General features: G+C 40.6%; 1 protein-coding gene across 1 annotated transcript in view; it reads left to right on the forward strand.

The window, feature by feature from the left end:
- The window catches only part of SPIDR (scaffold protein involved in DNA repair), an 801,106-nt gene that overhangs the window by 735,889 nt on the left and 42,602 nt on the right, over nt 1-22,615 (forward strand). The window contains exons 12-14 of the mRNA XM_069731306.1: nt 258-345; nt 8,785-8,928; nt 9,688-9,747. Of these exons, the coding sequence (XP_069587407.1) occupies nt 258-345; nt 8,785-8,928; nt 9,688-9,747 (292 nt within the window). The remainder of the gene's footprint in view (nt 1-257; nt 346-8,784; nt 8,929-9,687; nt 9,748-22,615) is intronic.

A 22,615-nucleotide genomic window follows, 5' to 3' on the forward strand; every position in this document is an offset into this window, starting at 1 on the left:
TGAATTCTGTTGTAGAGGTTTCATTTCAAATCCAATGTGGTGGCATGCGGAGCCCAACTCGCGAAAATTGTGTCACTGTCCAAATATTTCTGGCCCTAACTGTATATATATATATATATATATATATATATATATATATATATATATATATATATATACAGTATATACTATATGTGAGCCATATATAATGTGCTGTGTGTCATATTTATAGGTTTTACATTTCTAATAATGATAATAATGTGGGTCATTATTTGCAGGGCTCCTGGGCTCTTCAGTCTTATTGATAGTTTGTGGCCCCCTTTGATACCCATAAAAATTCATGGCCATAGTCAAGAACAAGTACAGGTAAGAAAATAATGTGCAAATCTAACACTCTGATCTAATTACCGTGCATTATTAGTCTCCTACAAGTAATGGTTGAAAAAAACAAAACTGAAGAGGATATTCTAACTTTTTTAAATATTTTAGTCATCTATAAATGTCTATGTGCTAAACAGTGTGGATGCACCACTTTACTATCTACATTGAGTGAAATGGTAGTACGCATGTGCTACCACTAGAGCAGATCCAATCTGCCAAAATTGGCAGTTACCAATTTGCACCAATGTTTCTTATTATGCTCTGGGGTCTCTCAGAAATCATAGCATAAAAAAAGAAAACCAAACATCACCTCCCTTTTTCGGGCCCTTATTTTCCCAGTTGCACACACCCTCTTCGGCATTTTCACTCCAGCCGGCGGCTTCCGGCTGATTCGACCTCCGACGTTACTGTGCACCGTGCTGTCGTTCAGGCAATGCATGTCGTAATGGCAGGAAATGCACCGCAATGACACACCGTGCAGTGACGTCTGGTGCCTTGTCAGAATATGTATGACAGGAGAAGAGGAAAAAAACAGTCGTGTGGAGATGGGTAGTAGAATATTTTTTTAACCATTTGCCCAGTCCGCTATGGTTCAGCAAAATTGCAGTTGTAGCTAACAGCCATTTCTCTGAATTCACATGGAGCAATTTGCAAAAAAATCCATATTCTGGAAAATACTAATTTTTTTGTAAAATTAGCAGAAAATTCAATTCCATTTGTGTAAATTCACTCATCTCTAGTTACCACTACTCTATCTAACCCCTCCCCTCCGCAGCCATACCCTCTTTATTTTTCTATTGACAGCCTTATGAGGGCTTGTTTATGCAGATGAGGTGTAGTTTTCAATGACACCGTTTATTTTACTCCATGTACTGGAAAATGGGGAAAAAATGTTTAAGCTTGGTGAAATTTTGAAATTAAAATACAATTAATGCCATGTTTATTTTGGATTTTGTTTTTACAGCTTACATCACTCTGAATCATAATATTCCAGTTCAGTGTGATTACACGTTACCAAACTTGTATGGATTCAGGAATGCGTATTAAAAAAAAATATTTACTTTGTGTTAACCATTTTCTGAGATGCATAACATTTTTATTTTTTAGTCGAGTAAGGCCCATTTCACACATCAGTTTTTTGCTATCAGTTGCAATCGGCAACTGATGCCGCCGGATCCGTTTTTTTCTCATAGACTTGTTTTAGCGATGGATGGCCTCACGTTTCATCCGTCATTTGCCGGATCCGTCGAAAATTGTTTGTCCATCGGCCGGAGGCAATGGACAAAGTAACGTTTTTTGTGTCCATCGAAAAAACGGACAGCAACAGATCCGTTGTTTGCTAGAATGGAAGCCTATTGGCGCCTGATCCGTCAAATCATGAAAACCGGCGACTGAATCCGTTTCTTTAACTGGGCATGCTCCGATCAAATTAGCCGGATCTGTTAGTCGGATCCGTCGGATCAGTTTTTCACAATCTGCGACAGATCTGTCGATCCGTCGAGCCAACGGATTGTGACTGACGGCAAAAAACTGAGGCATGCTTTTTGCATGACGAGCTGACAGTTCTACTGGTAATAGTTTGGTATTGATATAATGTTTTGATTTGTTATTGCATTGTTTTAGGGAGGAGTAGTGACCGAAAAATCCTGTAATTTTGATTTTTTTTTTCTCATTACGACATTTACCTATCTGTTTTTTTAATATATTATATTTTGATAGATAGGCTTTTCTTAATGAGGAGGAACCATATCTTTGGTTTTATTATCTTTTCATTTTTTTCCAATTTTAATGGGTGAAAAGGGAGGACCTGTCACCAAGTCAAGAGTGACCAGTTTGTGCTGTTATTGTGTTCCCTCTGCTCCCCTGAGTATTGTCCTCTTTTTTTTTTTTTTTGTTCTTTTTTAAATCCAAGATACAATTCCAGAGATATTAATTTTTATTTTTTTTCAGTTTACTGATTTTTATCATCTTTGCCAACAGGGCATTGCTCACAGTATTTTCCAAGATTTCTTTAGGCTGTTGCGAGTTACTATCCTGCGAGTAAAGACCATAAAAATTAGCACTAAATTAAGAGGCCCATATCTCTAGGATAATATGTCAGATTTAAATAAAAACAACTGAATTCTCAATAGCAGCGGGAATAAAATAACAAAAACTGGCAATTTCCGACCTGGTGACTGGTTCTCTTTAAGTAGCGGACTGCCATCACATTTTTTTGTATAATTGAAAGACCCCCACATAAAACCCTGCAGGGAATATTCATTGCGGAGTTCTGGAATCATCATATTTCAACTATTAAAGAGCCGTGATTGTTTTGTGAGAACATAAATGTTCGGTAACTGGTACAGAATTACAGATTAATGTCTCATAGTTTCCTAAAATGGTAATCATTAGCAGAGCAAAAGCAATCTATTAATATTATATACAAAGGTAATCTTGGCCTATTTCAAGTGAATAGTAAATCCTGTTAACCCTAATGCACCCATGTTTTGTGACGCACGAAAAAGCTGACACTGATTTAAGAAAAAAAAATGTAATAAATTTAGTCATCATTGAAAATGTTCTTTATTGGGCCCATAGCAAAATTTGAAGCTGAGGTGAATAATAAGGGCTCATTACGTGAGAGGTTTTTACTACCTCATCTGAGAACTTCATAATATAGGAAAAGAGTAGAGTTGAGCAAATTTGATTGGGTCTGGGCTTATTCAGCAAGCTATAGTGCCTGATGAATAAGCTGCAGAGGGAACCCGTCTTCCTGGATCGCTCCGGACGATCAGCTGTTCAGCTCCGCAGCTGCATGTGTTGCGGCTGTGTGACAGTCAGGACACATGCATGGGATAAGCGTGTGTGTTTGGCTCTCCAGGCATGTGTCCTGACTATCGAATAACCACAATGCATGCAGCTGCGGAGCTGAACAGCTAATCGACCGGAGCGATCCAGAAAGCCGGGTTCCCTCTGCGGCTTATTATATAGCTTGCCGAATAGGCCCTGACCTGATCAAATTCCCTCATCTCTAGAAAAGAGACTCTGATTTAAATGATGGGTTACTTAGTTTACCGGGTGCAGCAGTTCTGACACAATCAGAGTTCTTAGATGCAACATATAGAATAGGTGAGAAAGCTAACCCGCCCTCACCACAGCTCTCAATGTGCATGGTCTATTGGCAGTGAGCTGCTTATCAGAGGAGGTCGGACTAGGTCTCAATGGCTGTATTCCAGGCAATGATAATGACTAGGTGATAAAACCTTTATTGTAAGTAAACAAGAGCACGCAGCTTGATAAATGACACGTCTTTGAAATATGTGTTTTAACCCCTACCTTCTGCTGTCCTCAGATTACATAGCAATAACCTGCTGACAGATTCCCCTGAAACTCAGCCAGCAGCTTCTAACTATATACTATATTGCATCCAAGAAACAATAAACTTTTAAGTGGTAAACAGGAAAATTAACAAATAAACAGCAATCCAAGAATTAGTTAAAACATTTTTACACCATTCACCATGTGGTATAAGTGAAAAATCACCTTTTTGGGGGTCAGTACAATTACATCAATACAAGTTTTATATTTTTTTTAATGTTTTGCTACTTTTACACACTAAAAATGAACTTTTTTTTTTTAGCGCTATATTCTGAGAGCTATATATTCTTGATCGCTTTTTATTCAGAATTTTCAGACGCAGAATCAACAAAAGATAGCAATTCAGTTATTGTTTTATTTTTATGCTGTTCACAACGCAGTAAAAGTGATAAAACTGATTCTTCAGGTCAGTACAATTACAGCAATACCAAATTTATATATATATTTTTAAGGATTTGCTACGTTTGCACACTAAAGACAACATTTTACTGTTATGCATTTGTATTTTCATATTCTGAGAGTTTTCACCAAGAGAGCTGTATGAGGGCTTGTTTTCTGTGGGTCCAGTTGACTTTTTTTTATTAAAACCGTATTTTTTCTTTTTACATATAGCTTTTTTTCTTTTTTTTTGATTGTCGTATATTCCAATTTTTCTGTGTGACAGTATGATGAAAAGCTTCATTTTTTATGTGTTTCTGTTCTGTTATAGTGTATGCCTTATGGAATAAATAATGTAATTTAGGTTGTTCTGGTTGTAGCATGTAGAGGAGCTGCGGAGACACCATCACGTGTTTCTCAACGCAGGCAGTGAATAGCCAGGCCTTTCCCCGGGAAGGAACAACCAAGGGAAGGGCAGCATCCAATAAAGGAAAACATCCAATAAAGGAAAACCACCTATGCCAAGCATGGTATCCATCCACAGACAGCTGTTTCGGGGTTTTTGCCCCTCATCAGTGTGGAGTAGGAATCTGGCTATCAGGAGCAGTGCCTAGTATAAAGTCTATAAAGGCACGGATGATTGACCTCGTGGAGACCAAAACATCCAACACTGCGGAGACACCATCACGTGTTTCTCAATGCAGTGATCCAGAACACTGCCCCCAAATATGCAAATGCATGTAGAGGAGCTGCGGAGACACCATCACGGACGAAAATCTCTGTTTTTTTTTATCACTTACGCCATTAAGCGCAGTGAAACATATCTCCCCTTCAGCACCTTGCCAGTGACTTAGTCACAACTTTAATCAGGTCCCAAGAACTAGGGACGCCCTGGTCTATCCCTGTCCCCCAGATTACTTCTGAAGGTGGAGATGCCGGGTTCTCGTGCTTTCCTATGTTCCTATATCAACCCTGATCTGTCCACTCTACCAACCAGGAAGGTGGGAAGCTGAAGTGCATATGACTACACTGACCAGACAAACAAGGGAAGATAGACAGGGATAAATGAAAATATCAAGCCTACAAAATACTGTCACCCAACAACAGAGAGGGACACATGGGAGTTAAAGGAAGGAGAAACCAAATAGGAGAGGATGAGGATGTGCACACAGACAAACATCCAAGCAACAGTCTCCTGAACAAACACCACCTCCAACACTGGCAATCCCTAAATGCCAGAAGTGAGCATATATGGTAGAGGAAAGTGGCCAACACTGAACAGCTGAGAAAACCAAGTAGGAAAGCTCCAGGAGCTTCAACTGTACAGGTTAGCCCTTGCACATCTAGCAAGGAAAAAACCTGGACTGTTTAATACGATAGTGAAGTACTTTTAACAAGTGAAGCAGTTTGTGAAACCAGACACTGCACCCTTCTGGCCCTTCTCTGTCGCGGAATTCCTGTGATATATTGTTGCACTATAGGCTAGTCCTTTTTAACAGTAAACCATGCCCCTTTTATACAAAGCCATGTCCTCTTGCCAAACAAGGTGAAGAAATTGTCTGAAATACTTAAAGGGAACATGTCAGCAGGATTGTTCACAGTAACTGTAGACAGTGTCAAGTTGGAGCCGTTATACTGATTACAATGATACTTGTGACCTGTCAGAAGCCATACTGATGAATCCCTAATCAGAGCACCACATAAAGACCCCCACACAGGCCACCCTGAAGTACGAGCATATCATTAAAGGGAACCTGTCAGCTGGATTGTGCACAGTAACCTATAGACAGTATCTGGTTGGCGCCGTTATACTGAATAAAATGATACTTTGGTTGATGAAATTCGTCTTGAGGCTGTTTCTTAATCCTTATTTTTAGTTTTGTGTTAATGATATGCTCATGTCCTAAGGCGGGGTTCATGTATGTGGTGCTCTGATTATATATTCATCATGCCGACTGCTGACAGGTCACTGATCCCTATCGGTTTGTATAGAGATCCGATAGCTGCTGTGGCGCAGGCGCCGGCGGCGCCATCTTGCTGGAGAAGAAAAATAATATCCTCCACCAAGATGGCACCACCCGCAGATTTCATCAACCAAAGTATGATTTTATTCAGTATAATGGCGCCGACCTGACACTGTATGTAGGCTACTGTGCACAATCCTGCTGACAGGTTCCCTTTAACTCAAAACTGAAAATAAAGATTAATCAACAACCACAAGACTAATTTTATCAACCAAGATATCATTGTAATCAGTATAACGGCGCCAACCTGACACTGCCTGTAGGTTACTGTGCACAATCCTGCTGACAGGTTCCCTTTAATAAGCATGATTACTTTATTATATCTCCAGCCAAAAATGTGTTTTTTTGTTTCTGGCTGGAGACTGAATATTTAGAATCCTGTGTAATATTTTTTTATATTGACATATGACAGCATGTATGCAGTTGCATTTTAATCAATTTTCTCTGTACTAGAAGTATGGACATCCTTTCTGTAGATATGATCATATTCATCTGATTGTGCATACTTTTGACAAGTTGCATATGTAAACCATATTTATAGAACTGATTTTTTTTTGTACCATACCGGTTTAGAAAATTTCATTTTAATGATAAGGGAAATGCAGATCATTCTCTGAAACATACTTGGCATATTCTTCACGTGAAGTAAAATTTGAAGATGTCCCATGGTATGTTTTCATCTTGGCAACAGTTTCATGTTTTGCAACCTGTTGAATTAAATTATGACTGCATAAAGCAGTATTCTCTAGTTCGGTGTTCCCCAACTCCAGTCCTCAAGAGCCACCAACAGGTCATGTTTTCAGGATTTCCTCAGTATGGCCCAGGTGATGGAATTGTTGCCTGTCTAGATGATGACATTCTCACCTGGGCAATACTAAGGAAATCCTGAAAACATGACCCGTTGGTGGTTCTTGAGGGCCAAACATGGGGAACACTGCTCTAGTTACTAGTTATTTCACTCTACATCTTGTAAAAACACTCAAATATTTTAAGGACGCACATATTTTTGTGCTTAAAGAATTTCTCATGCAAAGAAGAAAATATTATTGGCCAAGCAGCTGTTTCCATTAATCCAGCGTAATTGAATGTACCAGACTTTAATTAACTCCCAGTTGTTTGTACAAAGTGTAGGGGTTCATGTGAAGATTGATGCAATTCCTAGGATATCCCGAAATCCAGTGTGTTAGTGATTAAACCCCCAAAATATAAGGTGAAAATGTCATGACTTGCCAGTTTCTCAGCATCTTCCTTGCTTGGATCTTGAAAAATGCACTGATCAATGTTTAATTGTTGGAAACCTTGTACTTTTGAGCCTCACTAATCCTGTGATAACACAGTGTAAACTCATTGAGGTGATTATCATCTATGTAAATGCAAAGTACACATACCTAAGAACTGAGGGCTTATCAATGGCCCAGACATCTAGAACAGAGTTTACTAGTTCAAAATGGGAAGGTTTAGTAACATTCCCTTTCTTTTAGCACTGCAGAGTGTAAAATCTGGTGATATTGCTAGTCAATTATTACAAATCTTCCCTAATAATACTATGTATTATTTTTCTTAATGAACCTAATCTTTCTTAATGTTCTCCTAATCTATACCTGCAGGGTGCATTCAGTTACCTTTCCGCCTATCTTTAGATCAGTTAAGTGGATCCTCATATTTGATTGTGGGATTTTCCCTTCCTACAATCTTAATTGGTAAATAAAAGCTGCACATGACTCTCTCTTTTCTCATATTTGTAGCCCTTGGTCTTGCTTAGGGAGCCTGTACACATTGAATAAAACTCAAATGAAATGTCTAATTTTGACCATAACGAATGATCACCATCCGTTTCGCTAAAAAGGACAAATGGTCATCATCATTCCAAAAAAGGCAGGCATTTTGGATTTTAATCATACGACTAATTGTTTAACTACCCATGCAAAAGAACTTCAAGCATAGCATGCCATTGTATACATTTGACCTATGAACTCGACATAAATATGCACACTATGAATAGTTAAAAGGAATCTGCTAGTAGGATCAACCATCTAATCCATCTATGTGGGCATGTAAGTCATAAGAAGCTGAATTTTTATACCTTGATTATATAAAAATGAAAACTTGATTATATATGATACCTTTATATCTGTGATTTGATGTTTTGTTTCAGTGTATTCCACATTTATCTTAATGTGCATGAGCTGTTAAGATCTATTGGCCAGATATACATCTCCTGAGAATTTGCCTTTAGAGCTTTTTTAAATGAAAGAGGTTGTTACCAGTGTGAGACATGTAATGACTGACAGTCTGCTCCCTTGATCTACATGTCTCACACTGGTAACGCTTCTTTCAAAATAATCTCTGGAGGTAGATCAATGTCCGGCCCATAGACCTTAACAGCTCATTTACATATTAAGACAAATGTGGATTACTGTAGACTAGAATAAGACATTGTAGATCTTAAGGTATAATTTTATTCAACTTTCTATGATCTGCATGTCTAGCTAGACTGTTTAGGTTGGTTGATCCTGCTGACAGATTCCCTTTATGCATGCATGTTTGTAAGCTAGCTAGAAAATAATAAACTATTGGCCAACATTTCTGGCAAGACTGGAGATTCTGAAATTCAACAAATTATCTAATAAGTACACAAGATCTCTACATTTGTTTTCGCCAGGCACCAGACAACCTTCCTGCTCCCAGCTTCTGTTATGTTCTTGCTATGCGTCATGAAAAGGGCAGCGACAATATAAAGCAAGAAGATTCTCTAACCGATCGGTACCTGCCACCTGTAATCCGAAGCCTTGAAGAAATCCTGCAGGTAATTCTCTAAACATGAGATGGCATCTAGCAGTAAAAGAACATAAATAATTGTGGGTAAATTACTGCATCTAACAGTAAAAGAACATAAATATTTGTGGGTAAATTCTCCCTAATGCACTATGAAATGCCAAAATAGAGTAACGGCTGAATGGTGGATTTCAAAAACTTCAAGAACATTTGGGAAAGAAAATGAAGAAAGGACTGTAATGTTTTATTAGCTTAGTAATGACATCATATTTGTGCCACTGACCTATTTACACAGACATCCTGTCGTGTCATGCCCGGCTGTGTTGCTGCACCGTTTAATTGTAGCCAGGTACGGACTGGGGCTGAAATTCAGCCCTGGCATTTGAAATTGCACAGGCCTATGCTATCCCCATCCACGAGCACCAGATGGGATATATTACTAACGTTACCCTGGATGGAGGAAAGCAAGATTTACTACAAGACCAATATATCTAATGATACGCATGGCCTGCAGGGGTGAGTGACGGAGTCAGCAACTTTGTGCTTCGTCGCAACTCTTGACAGTATGGGTATCTTGAGAACACTGATTCTGTTAACAACGTAGCAGACAAGGCGGCGCATGACCAGACAGGCCCTTCTGGCATTTGCCAGAATTGCCAAATGGCCAGTCCGGCCCTAATTGTAGCCATGGCATTGATACTTAATACAACGCTTAATCTATATCCATCAGTGTTTCCATTTTATTTCCTCACCATTGTTTATTATTCTTTCTCTCCACCTTTCTTTCTAGATGGCGGTTTTGAGCCAGCGATGCAGCTTTTGGGCAACAGTGATATATATTCAGCCCGAGGTAAAAGGTTTATGTTTTTGCTCAAGAGAGTGGTTGTTTAGAAGAATGTGACTAATGCTTCTGCATGTGAATAATGAAGGAAACTACAGTAGTTCATCAGGGGATTGTGGACCTGCCATAATTAACACCAATAGATACAGTATGTACAGATATGGTTCACTTAGTCTCATAGGGAGAGGTAGAATGTGCAAATCTGCTGTAGTTAAATGTCAGCAGGGGGGATCACACCATCTCTACCTATTTCAGAAGGGATAGTCCCATACACATTGTCACAAGATGGGGTCTAACCTGTACTTATCACTCAATAATTCTCCCTAGAGGAGCTTACAGTCTGATTTGCCTATCTTATGCACACACTAAAGTTAATTTAGTTGGAGATTATTTGAGGTAAGTGCATTTTTTCACATAAACTTTTATTAAAATGATTGCCGTAAATGTATTGTTTTCAGGGCATTTAAGTTAAACGGATTGTAAAGCTATTGCAAATTTTATTATTGTGAAGTATTACTGTATGGCTATACAGTGGATATAAAAATTCTACACACTCCAATAAAATGCCAGGTGTATGTCATGTAAAATAAATCATACAAAGAATAATCATTTCAAAACTTTTCCCACCTTTTATATCATCCATGACTAATGAACTGGAGTATAAATTGGAATGCTTGCAAATTAGCAGCATGTTCACACTGGCCATTAAACAGACACAACCCAAGACAGAAATTAAATGAACATATACCCTGCTGTTTTACTTAGAACAGGTTATATGGTCATTTTATTTCTGTCTTGGGTTTTGTCATCTATAATCTGTACAATTCCATTGACAAACCAACTGAAATAGAGTAGTTGCATAAGTGTGTACACACTATTATAATTCATGATGTGGTTGTGTTCTGGATTAGCCAATCAAATTTAAACCCATGTTAAATAGTAGTCAGTACACAGCTGCTATCATGTAAAGTGGTTCTGGTTAACTCCATATAAAGATTAGCTGTTTTAGTTGGATTTTCCTTTTTATTTTTAGATAGATTATACAGCAATTGCTGTGGTCTGTTAACAGCTTACAACACAGCAAAAGGATCTCATTGTCGGACGTTATCACTTAGGAGAAGGGTACAAAAAAAGCTTTAAAAGCATTAGATGTACCATGAAACACTGTGAAAACAGTCATCCAGAAGTGACTTAAATTTGGCACAACAGTGACATTACCTAGAACTTGAACGTCCCTCAAAAATTGATGAAAAGACCAGAAGAAAATTGGTCCGGGAGGCTTAAAGGAACTTCAGGAATTTCTAGCAAATGTTGGTTGTGTACTGCATGTGATAATAATTTCCCTTATTTTTTGTATGTCTGATCTGTTCAAGACAGGAAGCATTTTCTTGCAAAGATAAACATCCAACCCTGGCAATATTTTGCCAAATGTTATATAATCTGCTGAAAGCATTTGGAGAAAGCTTATGGCATGATGAGACCAAGATTGAAAATGTTGGTAAATATTTCAAAAGGTATGATTGTTGCAAAGCCAACACTGCACATCACCAAAACAACATCATACCCACAGTGAAGCATGATGGAGGCAGCATTATGCTTTGGGGCTGTCTTTTTTTATCAAATTTGGGATTTAGCCAAGGTGGAGGGAATTATGAACTGTTCCGAATATCAGTCTATGCAAATAGCTGAAAATGAAGAATAATTTCACATTTCACATTTCAGCATAGAAAAGACCCTAACCATTCCTCCAAATCAAGAAAATATTGGCTTAGCCAGAAGACGTTCACAGTATAGGAATGATCCCGCCACCACCCAGATTCCATTTGAAAAATTCGAGGAAACCTGAAGAGAGCTGTGTACAGCAGATACCATTGCAATCTGACAGATTTTGAGCTCTACTTTACGTTAGAGTGGGCAATGATTGCTAATTCTAGACGTACCATGCTGAAAAATTCCTACCCCAAAAGACTGAATACTGTCATGAATTCAAAGAGTAATTTAACAAAAAGTTTGAGGGTACATATTTATGCAACCACATTATTTTAGTTCTTCATTTTTCTTTTTCCAGCTAAAAGAATTCAGTTTGTTTCTCAATGGATTTGTACAAATTAAGGATGACATTAGGTTATGTTCAAAGTTTGTGTTTTGCTGCATTTTTTTATGTCAAGTGTAAACTGCATTTAAGCTGCTCACAAAAAGCAGATTTTGCTTAGTTTTTGATGCATTTTTTTTGGTTTAGGTTTTGCTGCTTTTTTATCAGGGTGCGATTATCTGTTGTTCATGCTATTAAAGTTTAGTGCTTAACCCCTTCACGACCTTGCCCTTTTCTGTTTTTGCGTTTTTGCTTTTCCCTCCCCTCCTTCCCAGAGCCATATCTTTTTTTAATCTTTCCTTCAATTTGGCCATGTGAGGGCTTTTTTTTTGCAAGACAAGTTGCACTTTTGAAAAACATCATTGGTTTTAGCATGTTTTGTACTAGAAAACGGGGAAAAAATTCCAAGTGCGGTGAAATTGCAAAAAAAGTGCAATCCCACACTTGTTTTTTGTTTGGCTTTTTTGCTAGGTTCACTAAATGCTAAAATTGACCTGCCATTATGATTCTCCAGGTCATTATGAGTTCATAGACACCAAACATGTCTAAGTGGTAAAAAAAAAATTCCAAACTTTGCTAAAAAAAAAAAAAAAAAATTGTGCAATTTTCCAATACCCGTAGCGTCTCCATTTTTCAAGATCTGAGGTCAGGTGAGGGCTTATTTTTTGCGTGCCGAGCTGACGTTTATAATGATACCACTTTTATGCACATACGTTCTTTTGATCACCCGTTATTGCATTTTAATGCAATGTCGCGGCGACCAAGAAAAACGTAATTCTAGCGTTTCTAATTTTTTTCTCACTACGCTGTTTAGCGATCAGGTTAATCCTATTTTTATTGATACATCGGGCGATTCTGAACGTGGCGATACCAAATATGTGTAGGTTTGATTTTTTTTCATTGTTGTATTTTGAATGGGGCAAAAGGGGGGTGATTTAAACTTTTATATTTTTGTATGTATTTTGGTTTTAGCATGTATTTTTTTCATATATTTTTTTCCTTTTGCCATGCTTCAATAGCCTCCATGGGAGGCTAGAAGCTGGTATAGCCTGATTGGCTCTGCTACATATTAGCAATCATCAGATCGCTCCTATGTAGCTGAATTACAGGCTTGCTATGAGCGCCGACCACAGGGTGGCGGTGACAGCTAGCCGGGATCAGTAACCATAGAGGTCTCAAGGACCTCTATGGTTACTATCCTGATGCATCGCTGACCTCCGATCATGTGACGGGGTCGGCGATGCGCTCATTTCCGGCCCGATGGCCGGAAGCGCCGGAAAAAAACCGCTGTCCGTATTTGACAGCAACATTTAACTAGTTAATAGCAGCTATTGCAGGCACATGTCAGCTGTTCAAAACAGCTGACCTGTCCTGGCTTTGAGGTGGGCTCAGCGAGCGCCGGAGCCCACATCAAATACAACTTCCGCAGTAATAGTACGGTGGAGGTCTTGAAAGGGTTAAAAACAATCTTATTCAATTTCATTTGGTGTTGGCACCAAATGCGCAGCAAAACCTGATACCTGTGTTTTTGCAGTGTTTTTCCACTAACGATTGCTTTCAATGGGTGAAAAATGCTGAAAGAAGTGACAGGTTGCATTTTACAAAAACCAATCTCTTTGACAAAACAGTCAAGAAAAAAAGTTTGTGCATGAGATTTCTAAAATATCATGCTGGTACTGGGAAAAGCAGCTGAAAATGTGCATAGAAAAACTGCATAAAAACTCAGCAAAAATACAACATGTGAGCAAAGCCTAAAGGTGGCAACAGTTTTGAAGTAATTCTTCTTGGTTTGTTTGTTTTTTTTTGTTTTTTTTTACAAAAAACTTGATATTTTAACAGGGGTGTATATGATGAGATGTTTTATATCCACTGTACATATAAGAACAATTTCTTATCTATGTTTTGTATGTTGATATTGATATTCTAGATGTGTGTGTATATCTATCTAGCTATCTAGCTACATACACATATATACCGTATATACTCGTGTGTAAGCCGAGGCACCTAATTTTGCCACAAAAAAATTGGAAAACTTTTTGACTTGAGTATAAGCCAGGTATGCATTGTCCCCTCATCCCCATCCTTGTCTGCATGGCTCCTTATCCGCATCCTTGTCTTCATGGCTCCTTGTTCCCATCCTTGTCTGCATGGCTCTATGTTCCCATCCATGTCTGCATGGCACCTTATTCCCATCCTTATCTGCATGGCTTCTTATTCCCATCCTTATCTCCATGACTCCTTATTCCCATCATTGTCTGCATGGCTCCTTATTCCCATCATTGTCTGCATGGCTCCTTATTTCCATCCTTGTATGCATGGCTCCTTATTCCCATCCTTATATTCATGGCTCCTTCTCCCTATCCTTGCATGCATGCCTCTTTACCTCCATCCTTGTATGCATGGTTCCTCATCCCTATCCTTGCATGTGTGGCCCCCATGAGAAAAGCATTAAAACAAAAAACATCCTACTTACCTTCCCTGCGTGCCCTCGCTGCATCTTGTTCCGGTGCCAGCAGCTCTTCCTGCAGAGCGATCACGTGTACCCACTTATTAAGGGAATGAATATTCAACTCTCTCCACGCCTATGGGAGTGGAGAGAGGTGAATATTCATTACCCTAATGAGCAGGCACCCGTGATCGCCCGGCAGCTGCTGGAAGGCTGCAGCTGTAACTGGGTGCTCTATAAGAGAAATGAATATACATTGCCAGTGCAGTGAATATTCATTTCTCTTTAGCAGCAGGCAAAGGCCACCAGCTCCTGCCTCCTGTGACCTGCCGCTCCCCCATATATATAGATATATGTTGCTCAAAAAAATCAAGGGGAACACTAAAATGCCACATCCTAGATATCATTGAATGAAATATTAAAGCTGTAAACCTTTATTCATTACATAGTGGAATGTGTTGAGAACAATACAACCTAAAAATGATCAACGTAAATCACAACTAATATACCACAGAGGTCTGGAGTTGGAATGATGCTCAAAATCAAAGTGGAAAATTAAGTTACAGGCTGATCCAACTTCAGTGGAAATGCCTCAAGACCAGGAAATGATGCTCAGCAGTGTGTGGCCTCCACGTGCCTGTATGACCTCCCTACAACGCCTGGACATGCTCCTGATGAGGCGGCAGAAGGTCTCCTGAGGGATCTCCTCCCAGACCTGGACTAAAGCATCCGCCAACTCCTGGACAGTCTGTGGTGAAACGTGACATTGGTGGATGGTGCGAGACATGATGTCCCAGATGTGTTCAATGGTATTCAGGTCTGGGGAACGGGCGGCCCAGTCCATAGCTTCAATGCCTTCATCTTGCAGGAACTGCTGACACACTCCAGCTACATGAGGTCTGGCATTGTCCTGCATTAGGAGGAACCCAGGGCCAACCGCACCAGCATATGATCTCACAAAGGGTCTGAGGATCTCATCTCGGTACCTAATAGTGCTCAGCCTACCTCTGACGAGCACATGGAGGGCTCCAAAGAAATGCCACCCCACACCATTACTGACCCACTGCCAAACCGGTCATGCTGAAGGATGTTGCAGGCAGCAAATCGCTATTCACGGTGTCTCCAGACTCTGTCACGTCTGTCACATGTTCTCATTGTGAACCTACTTTCATCTGTGAAGAGCACAGGGCGCCAGTGACTAATTTGCCAATACTGGTGTTCTATGGCAAATGCCAAGCATCCTGCACGGTGTTGGGCTGTGAGCACAACCCTTATCTGTGGACGTCGGGCACTCAGACCAACCTCATGGAGTCGGTGTCTAACGGTTTGTGCAGACACATGCAAATTTGTGGCCTGCTGGAGGTCATTTTGCAGGGCTCTGGCAGTGGTCCTCCTGTTCCTCCTTGCACAAAGGTTGAGGTAGCAGTCCTGCTGCTGGGTTGTTGCCCTCCTACGGCCCCGCCACGTCTCCTGGTGTACTGGCCTATCTCCTGTTAGCGCCTCCAGCCTCTGGACACTACGCTGACAGACACAGCAAACCCTCTTGCCACAGCTCGCATTGATGTGCCATCCTTGATGAGCTGCACTACCTGAGCCACTGGTGTGGATTGTAGAGTTCATCTCATGCTACCATGAGTGTGAAAGCACAACCAACATTCCAAAGTGACCAAATCATCAGCCAGAAAGCATTGGTACTGAGATGTGGTCTGTGGTCCCCACCTGCAGAACCACTCCTTTATTGAGTGTGTCTTGATAATTGCTAATAATTTCCATCTGTTGTCTATTCCATTTGCACAACAATATGTGAAATTGATTGTCAAACAGTGTTGCTTCCTAAGTGGACAGTTTGATTTCACAGAAGTTTGATTTACTTGGAGTTATATTTTGTTGTTTGTGTTCCCTTTTTTTTAGCAGTGTATACATAATGTATATTGCAATTTTGTGTTACCATTAAATGGAGAAATGGATGCACATACCATCATGTTACTGTTTTAGGCTGCTGTAAGCCCTGTTGACGTGATCTGTTATAGAGTTTTGCAGTTTGCAGAGTTAAGTCCCTTTATGCATATTAGATACTATATTTTTTGAACCATAAGACTCACCTAGGTTCTAGAGCAGGAAGTTAGTAAAAAAAAATTGAAGCAAAAAATGTGGTTAATTCTTTACTAATATCCCCTAAGCTGGTATATATCTCCCAAATCCAGGTAAACATGGTCCCCTCATCCCCATCCTGGTATGCATGTCCCCCTCATCCCCATCCTGGTATACATGTCCTCCTCATCTCTATCTTGGCAAGCATGGCCCTCTCATCCCTACCCTTTTACGCATAGCTTCCTCATCCCTATCCTGGCATGCATGGCCCCCTCATTCCTATCCTTGTAATCATGACCCCTCATCCCCATCCTGGTATGTATAGGCACATCATACCCATCCTTGTATGCATGGCCCCCTCATCTCCATCCTGGTATGCATGGCATCCTCATCCCCATCCTTGTATGCATGGACCCCTCATCCCCATCCTGGTATGCATGGCATCCCCATCCTTGTATGCATGGCCCCCTCATCCCTATCCTGGTGTGCATGGCCCCCTCATCCCCATCCTGGTACGCATGGCGCCCTCATCTCTATCCTGGTATGCATGGCCCCCATCAGAAAAATGTTAAAAAACAAACCTTCCTGCGCTCCCTTGCAGCTTCCTGTTACGATACCAGCAGGTGATTTATGCTTGTAAGCAGTGCATGGCAGTGACATCATGTGCTGCTTACAAGCAGAGGATAGCTGACAGAACACATACTTCTCATAGGCATGTGGAGCAGTGAATATTCACTTATCTTTAATAGCGATCACAGTGTTATCCGCAGCCACCGGCTTCCTGCAGCTGCAGGGCTATTAACAATCAATGAATATTCACTTCTCCCCACGCCTATAGGAGTGGAGAGCACTGAATATTCATTTCCTTAAGTAGCGGGCACGAGGGGACGCCGTCTGCTGTGTCTATCAGCGTGTCCGCTGATATTTAATATTAATATGCACTGCTTTCTACTCCCATGGGCGTGGAGTTTAGTGAATATTAATTTCTCTTTAGCAGCGGGCACAGGAGTTAGCCACAGCAGCTGGCTCCTGCCTTCTGTAACCCACTGTTCCGCCGATGGCGCTCCCCCACCTCCCCACCACAGCCAGCGCAGGTACATCCAAACTATAAGACGCACCCCCCCCCCCCCCCGCCCCTCATTGTCCTCCACATCTTTGGAGGAGAAAAGTGCGTCTTATAGTTTGAAAAATATGGTAGGTGTCGGCAGCATCCTCTCCCTACTCTATAAGCAGGAACATTTACCGTATTTGCAGAGAGAACAAAATGATACGCCACTGAAATCCAATAGTCCTGATAATTCTCCTTCATTAATATGATCTGTTGAGTGACGGTAGGAAGACCCACATACTCAATGGAATGTCGGCCGATCACACTATTTTTTGCTGGTTCATCCGACTTTAGTCTCAAGTGTATGAGGACCTTTATTTTTTCCATCGAAACTTAAAATCCGATTTGTCAGGGATTTTTTTTTGTCACTAGGATGACTAGGATTTGTTGGGAATCTTTGGAAATTGATCAATTATATCAGTCATGGGTTGTTGTCTTTTTTTTAAAGTGATATAGGAGTCCTTATGTTTGCACCTATATTATCAGATTTTTGTTAGATGATAAAAAAATGGATCTTTTTCCGGACTACACTCTCATCCACCTTCTCGCTGGGGTTATGCTGCTGAAACAGAGCAACAAGTTTGGCAAAAGCTTCCCTCTTCTTGTTTCTGTTGCTGTAGTCAGCGGATTTAATCTGCCAAAGGTAGGGCAGGGATCGATACATCTCAATCAATTCCCGTACAAATTCCTCGGTATTGAAAGACATCTGAAAGAAAGAATAGCATACAGTGAGCATATATGGAAAATTTTAAATAACATTTTGAAAAGAGTTATGTATGAGCCACACTACTGTGAATGTAAAATAGAGAACAATGCGCCTGGACTGCTAATAATCTCTGCCAGTCTGCAGTCCCTCCTTCCAATAGTCCTCCACTGACCACACCAATGCTGCCTGTGTACCCCTGCCATGCAAATGGAACCGGCATAGAGCCAAATTTATTATTTAAAAAATAAGGCCTTGTAACCCTGTCTGCGGTCACTCTGTGCCCACGAGACTACCTAAAATGGCTCCATGTGCTAAAGTATATATACACAGATACCAACAAAGCACTCCCTCCCTCCTTCCAGAGCAAAGATAGCAGATTAATAGGTGCCAAGGGAATGGAAAGGGAATGGAAACGCATTTGAGACCCCAAATGATACCTACCGTGCACAAAGTATAGATATCCGAAGAACCGTTGAAGAATAGAAACGAATAGAAGTCGCAGGCCGGAGAACTCTACAACGATCTGCAATCCACCACCACGCGCTCAGGAACAAAGGACGGAAGAGCTATTGTGTCGCCTCATATGGCTAGGCCGCCGACGCAGTAGCGACCACCAATTAACTGAATGGGGGCGGAAAAGGCAACACAAAGGCATGCCTGTGTGACTACAACGTCACACAAGACGTCCCTCATCGAGGTCTGAATCGTTATCATAGCAGCCATGTGACAGGGTCACAACGACATCGTTGTACAGGTCGCCGCATCGCTGCTGCGTCGTTGGGAAGATCGCTCTGTTTGACATCTCTCCAGCGATCTAATAGCGACGCAGCAACGATCCCGGACAGGTCGTATCGTTGTCGGGATCGCTTAAGCGTCGCTATGTGTGACGGGGCCTTCAGAATATAGTAACATAGTAACATAGTTAGTAAGGCCGAAAAAAGACATTTGTCCATCCAGTTCAGCCTATATTCCATCATAATAAATCCCCAGATCTACGTCCTTCTACAGAACCTAATTGTATGATACAATATTGTTCTGCTCCAGGAAGACATCCAGGCCTCTCTTGAACCCCTCGACTGAGTTCGCCATCACCACCTCCTCAGGCAAGCAATTCCAGATTCTCACTGCCCTAACAGTAAAGAATCCTCTTCTATGTTGGTGGAAAAACCTTCTCTCCTCCAGACGCAAAGAATGCCCCCTTGTGCCCGTCACCTTCCTTGGTATAAACAGATCCTCAGCGAGATATTTGTATTGTCCCCTTATATACTTATACATGGTTATTAGATCGCCCCTCAGTCGCCCCCTTAGATCTACTCTACTCAGTAGATGCAGTTTTTTTCTTTGTCTTATCAGCTGCTGACACATACAACACTGTACTGCTACTGTTCTTAAGACACAAAGGAAGACGCTGACATTTGATGTTCTGATGTAAGTGTGTCCATTCCTTATCTGTCCTTGTGGCCGTCTGCACTCACATCAGCCTTCCTGTCTGTGGAGCTGGAGCCCTTGAGTGAGAAGGATGAATCCTACTGATTAGTCCTAGTCTAGCTCATCCTGGCATGTGGAACCAAGTGTGCTACTGATGAAAGACTATTACAGCTTATTTCTGACATCTGATAGAGAAGAGCCGGGAGCCGTGCGTATTGTGCATATTATGTACTGCGCTTCTTGCATTATGATTGACACTATAAATTGTGGTACAGGAAAGATATATATCTTGGTACCGTGGATAGGAAAATGTTTAGAATTGAGAGTCCTCAGTGGTTGATACCTTTTCTGTTAGCCATTAAAAGGTATCAACCACTGAGGACTCTCAATTCTAAATATTTGTATAAATTGTGATGACATATAGAATTAATTCATTGGATTATAGATCCTCCTGCACTAAGTGGCATTTGTTTCTTGTCCGTACTGTCAAGTCAGAAGCATGGCAATGTTTGATCATTCCTGGGACTGTAAGAGAACAAGATGTAAATGTTAAAAAGCTGCACTCACAGACTGAACTGATTTCAGCTTTCTCTCCCACTGCGTAATACAACACATGGCTCACATATTTCTCCTCCAGCACTAAGTGTGTGCTGCCCTCCAGTAACCATTTCTCACTGCATTAAAAAGACATTAAAATGCATACGGTAATTAATTGTGTTACAGCAAGCTGACCTCACACGCTGACAGCTATGATTTCCTACAACAGAGAAAGGTAACCGCTCCTTCAGCTGTCCTGAGGTGCCGGATGCCAACATCACTATACATTGCCACAAATTGGAAGGCTGTACTGGCACTCTGGATGCTGGGGAAACACAAGTCCCAGCATACTATAGAAGTTTTTGTGTAGCAATTTTGGGGATACTTAACGACTGAGAATCATATACCAATAGGTCTTAATAAATGTTAGTGTGAGATTAGTTCTTGGAAATGTTTCTAGAACACTTTATAAGGAACACTTTATGTGTGGTTTTCCTTATTAAAGCCAGGGGACCGTGCCATAAAATTGTCATGGGTACAGCATGGGCTTTATAGAAAAATAAGCACAATGACATTGTACTTTGCTCATCCTATGCCATATTGGGTCAGTGATGTCATTTTTTGAAGCTTCAGCTAGCATTAAAAAACCTTTCACATACAGTACATGAGCTCACTGTCAGCTATAGATTTCTCTTGACTCCCTAATAAGCATATTTGCTTGGCTAATGCAAGACTGTTAATAAGAAGAGGCAGTAGTTACTCCATGGATTTTGGTATGGTGCTGTATGTTTATTTTACTCCATTATATAGCACCATCATATTCCTCAGCATTGTCCCCATTGGGGCTCACAATCTAGATTCCCTATCACTATGTCTTTGTATTGTGGTAGGAAAACAGATAAAACTCAAGCAAACACGGGGAGAACATACAATCTCCTTGCAGATGATGTTCTTGGTGGGATGTGTGCCTCAGTGTAAGATTATTTTTCTAGGGAAGTATCGATCCACAATACTCCAACCATTGGTAGATTCAGTTTTTTTATTGTTGGATTTGTAGAAATAAAATTGTATAAAATAAGAGGCAAAGGAAAGTATAGTAAGGACCTATTCACTTCTGAGGGCGCTGTTTTAGGGATTTGTTCCACTTTGTAATACAGCCATGTGCCAACTAACAGGGTTTTTCATAGACATTCTGAACATTCCTGCAGGACTATGAGCCCTAGCATGCTCTCACTGCAGTCATTCAATTTGTACATCAGAAAGTGTTAGGCTCCTTTCACACATCAGGTTTTTGCCGTCAGGCACAATCTGGTGCATTTTGAAAAAAACAGATCCGGCAAAAATTGCCGCCGGATCCGTTTATTCTCATAGACTTGTATTAGCACTGGATTGCCTCACATTTCTTCAGTTTTTGCCGGATCCATCGTCTTTCTCTCTCTTTTCCCCGGAACAGGAAATCCAAACTATATCCCGCGTTTAAAAAAACAGATCCTTTGCATCAGTTTTTCACAATTAGCAAAGGATTACAAATTCGCCGGATTCTGCCTGACAGCGAAAAACTGACGTGCGAAACAGGCCTTAACGTCCCCTCCAGTACAGAGGAAAACCTACAGATCACCTTAGCAGTTACTTTATGTTACTAATGCATCTATTGCAGATATGTAATTGTGTATATATACCCACATGTCATTACAGTACACACATATTAATCAGTTCGATCTGCTGTCAGAAATGCTCAGGAACAAACTAGACAGCTAAGCATTGCAGGGGGAGATGCTTGAACTGCATTTTGGCCTCCACTAAAGTCTTGTGGGATCACAGCTTGAGAGCGCCTGCCTAAGATAACCCGCATGTTAGTGTTTAGTGTCCAGTATTATTTTACCAAACACATGCTGCAGCAGGTAAGAATAGCATGGTACAGAAAACTGTTATTTGGATTCTTTATGTCCAGCAGGAAACTGTGAGATACTCTCACTTCTGTTCATGTGTTAATTGTAGTTGAAAGTTTCCCAATGTCTCATCTCTTGGGGATCCAGTTACAGTAATGACATACACCACTGTTTCTCCTGTCTGTGCAGAGCCGTCTGTCTATCTAGCCTTGTTGGTGTCCTTTCATCGTCTTGTTCTTTTAATGTAAGGGACACATGTGGTTATATCAGCTACTCCAGTAATAAAATGTCTTCTCTATTTCAACTCATGGAGGCAGTGATGTGCTCCATAACTTGACAGGAATAACAGCAGTATACTCACATATCCCTCATTATATACAGATGGTTGTTTCATTTGATGGTCATATTGTTTCCCTGCATAGTCATACTTTTACATTTTAGGGCCAAACAGGAAAATAGGACACACAGTGTCATTTTCTCTTGTTAACACTTTTTGTATTCAGATACCTAATTTATTTGAGTGTTGACCAGGCTTGTTTTATTTATTAGGCTGAAACTTAATGATCCTGCAAAATCTGAG

This window comes from Ranitomeya imitator, chromosome 6, assembly GCF_032444005.1.
Source record: "Ranitomeya imitator isolate aRanImi1 chromosome 6, aRanImi1.pri, whole genome shotgun sequence".
NCBI classification, from domain to species: Eukaryota; Metazoa; Chordata; class Amphibia; order Anura; family Dendrobatidae; genus Ranitomeya; species Ranitomeya imitator.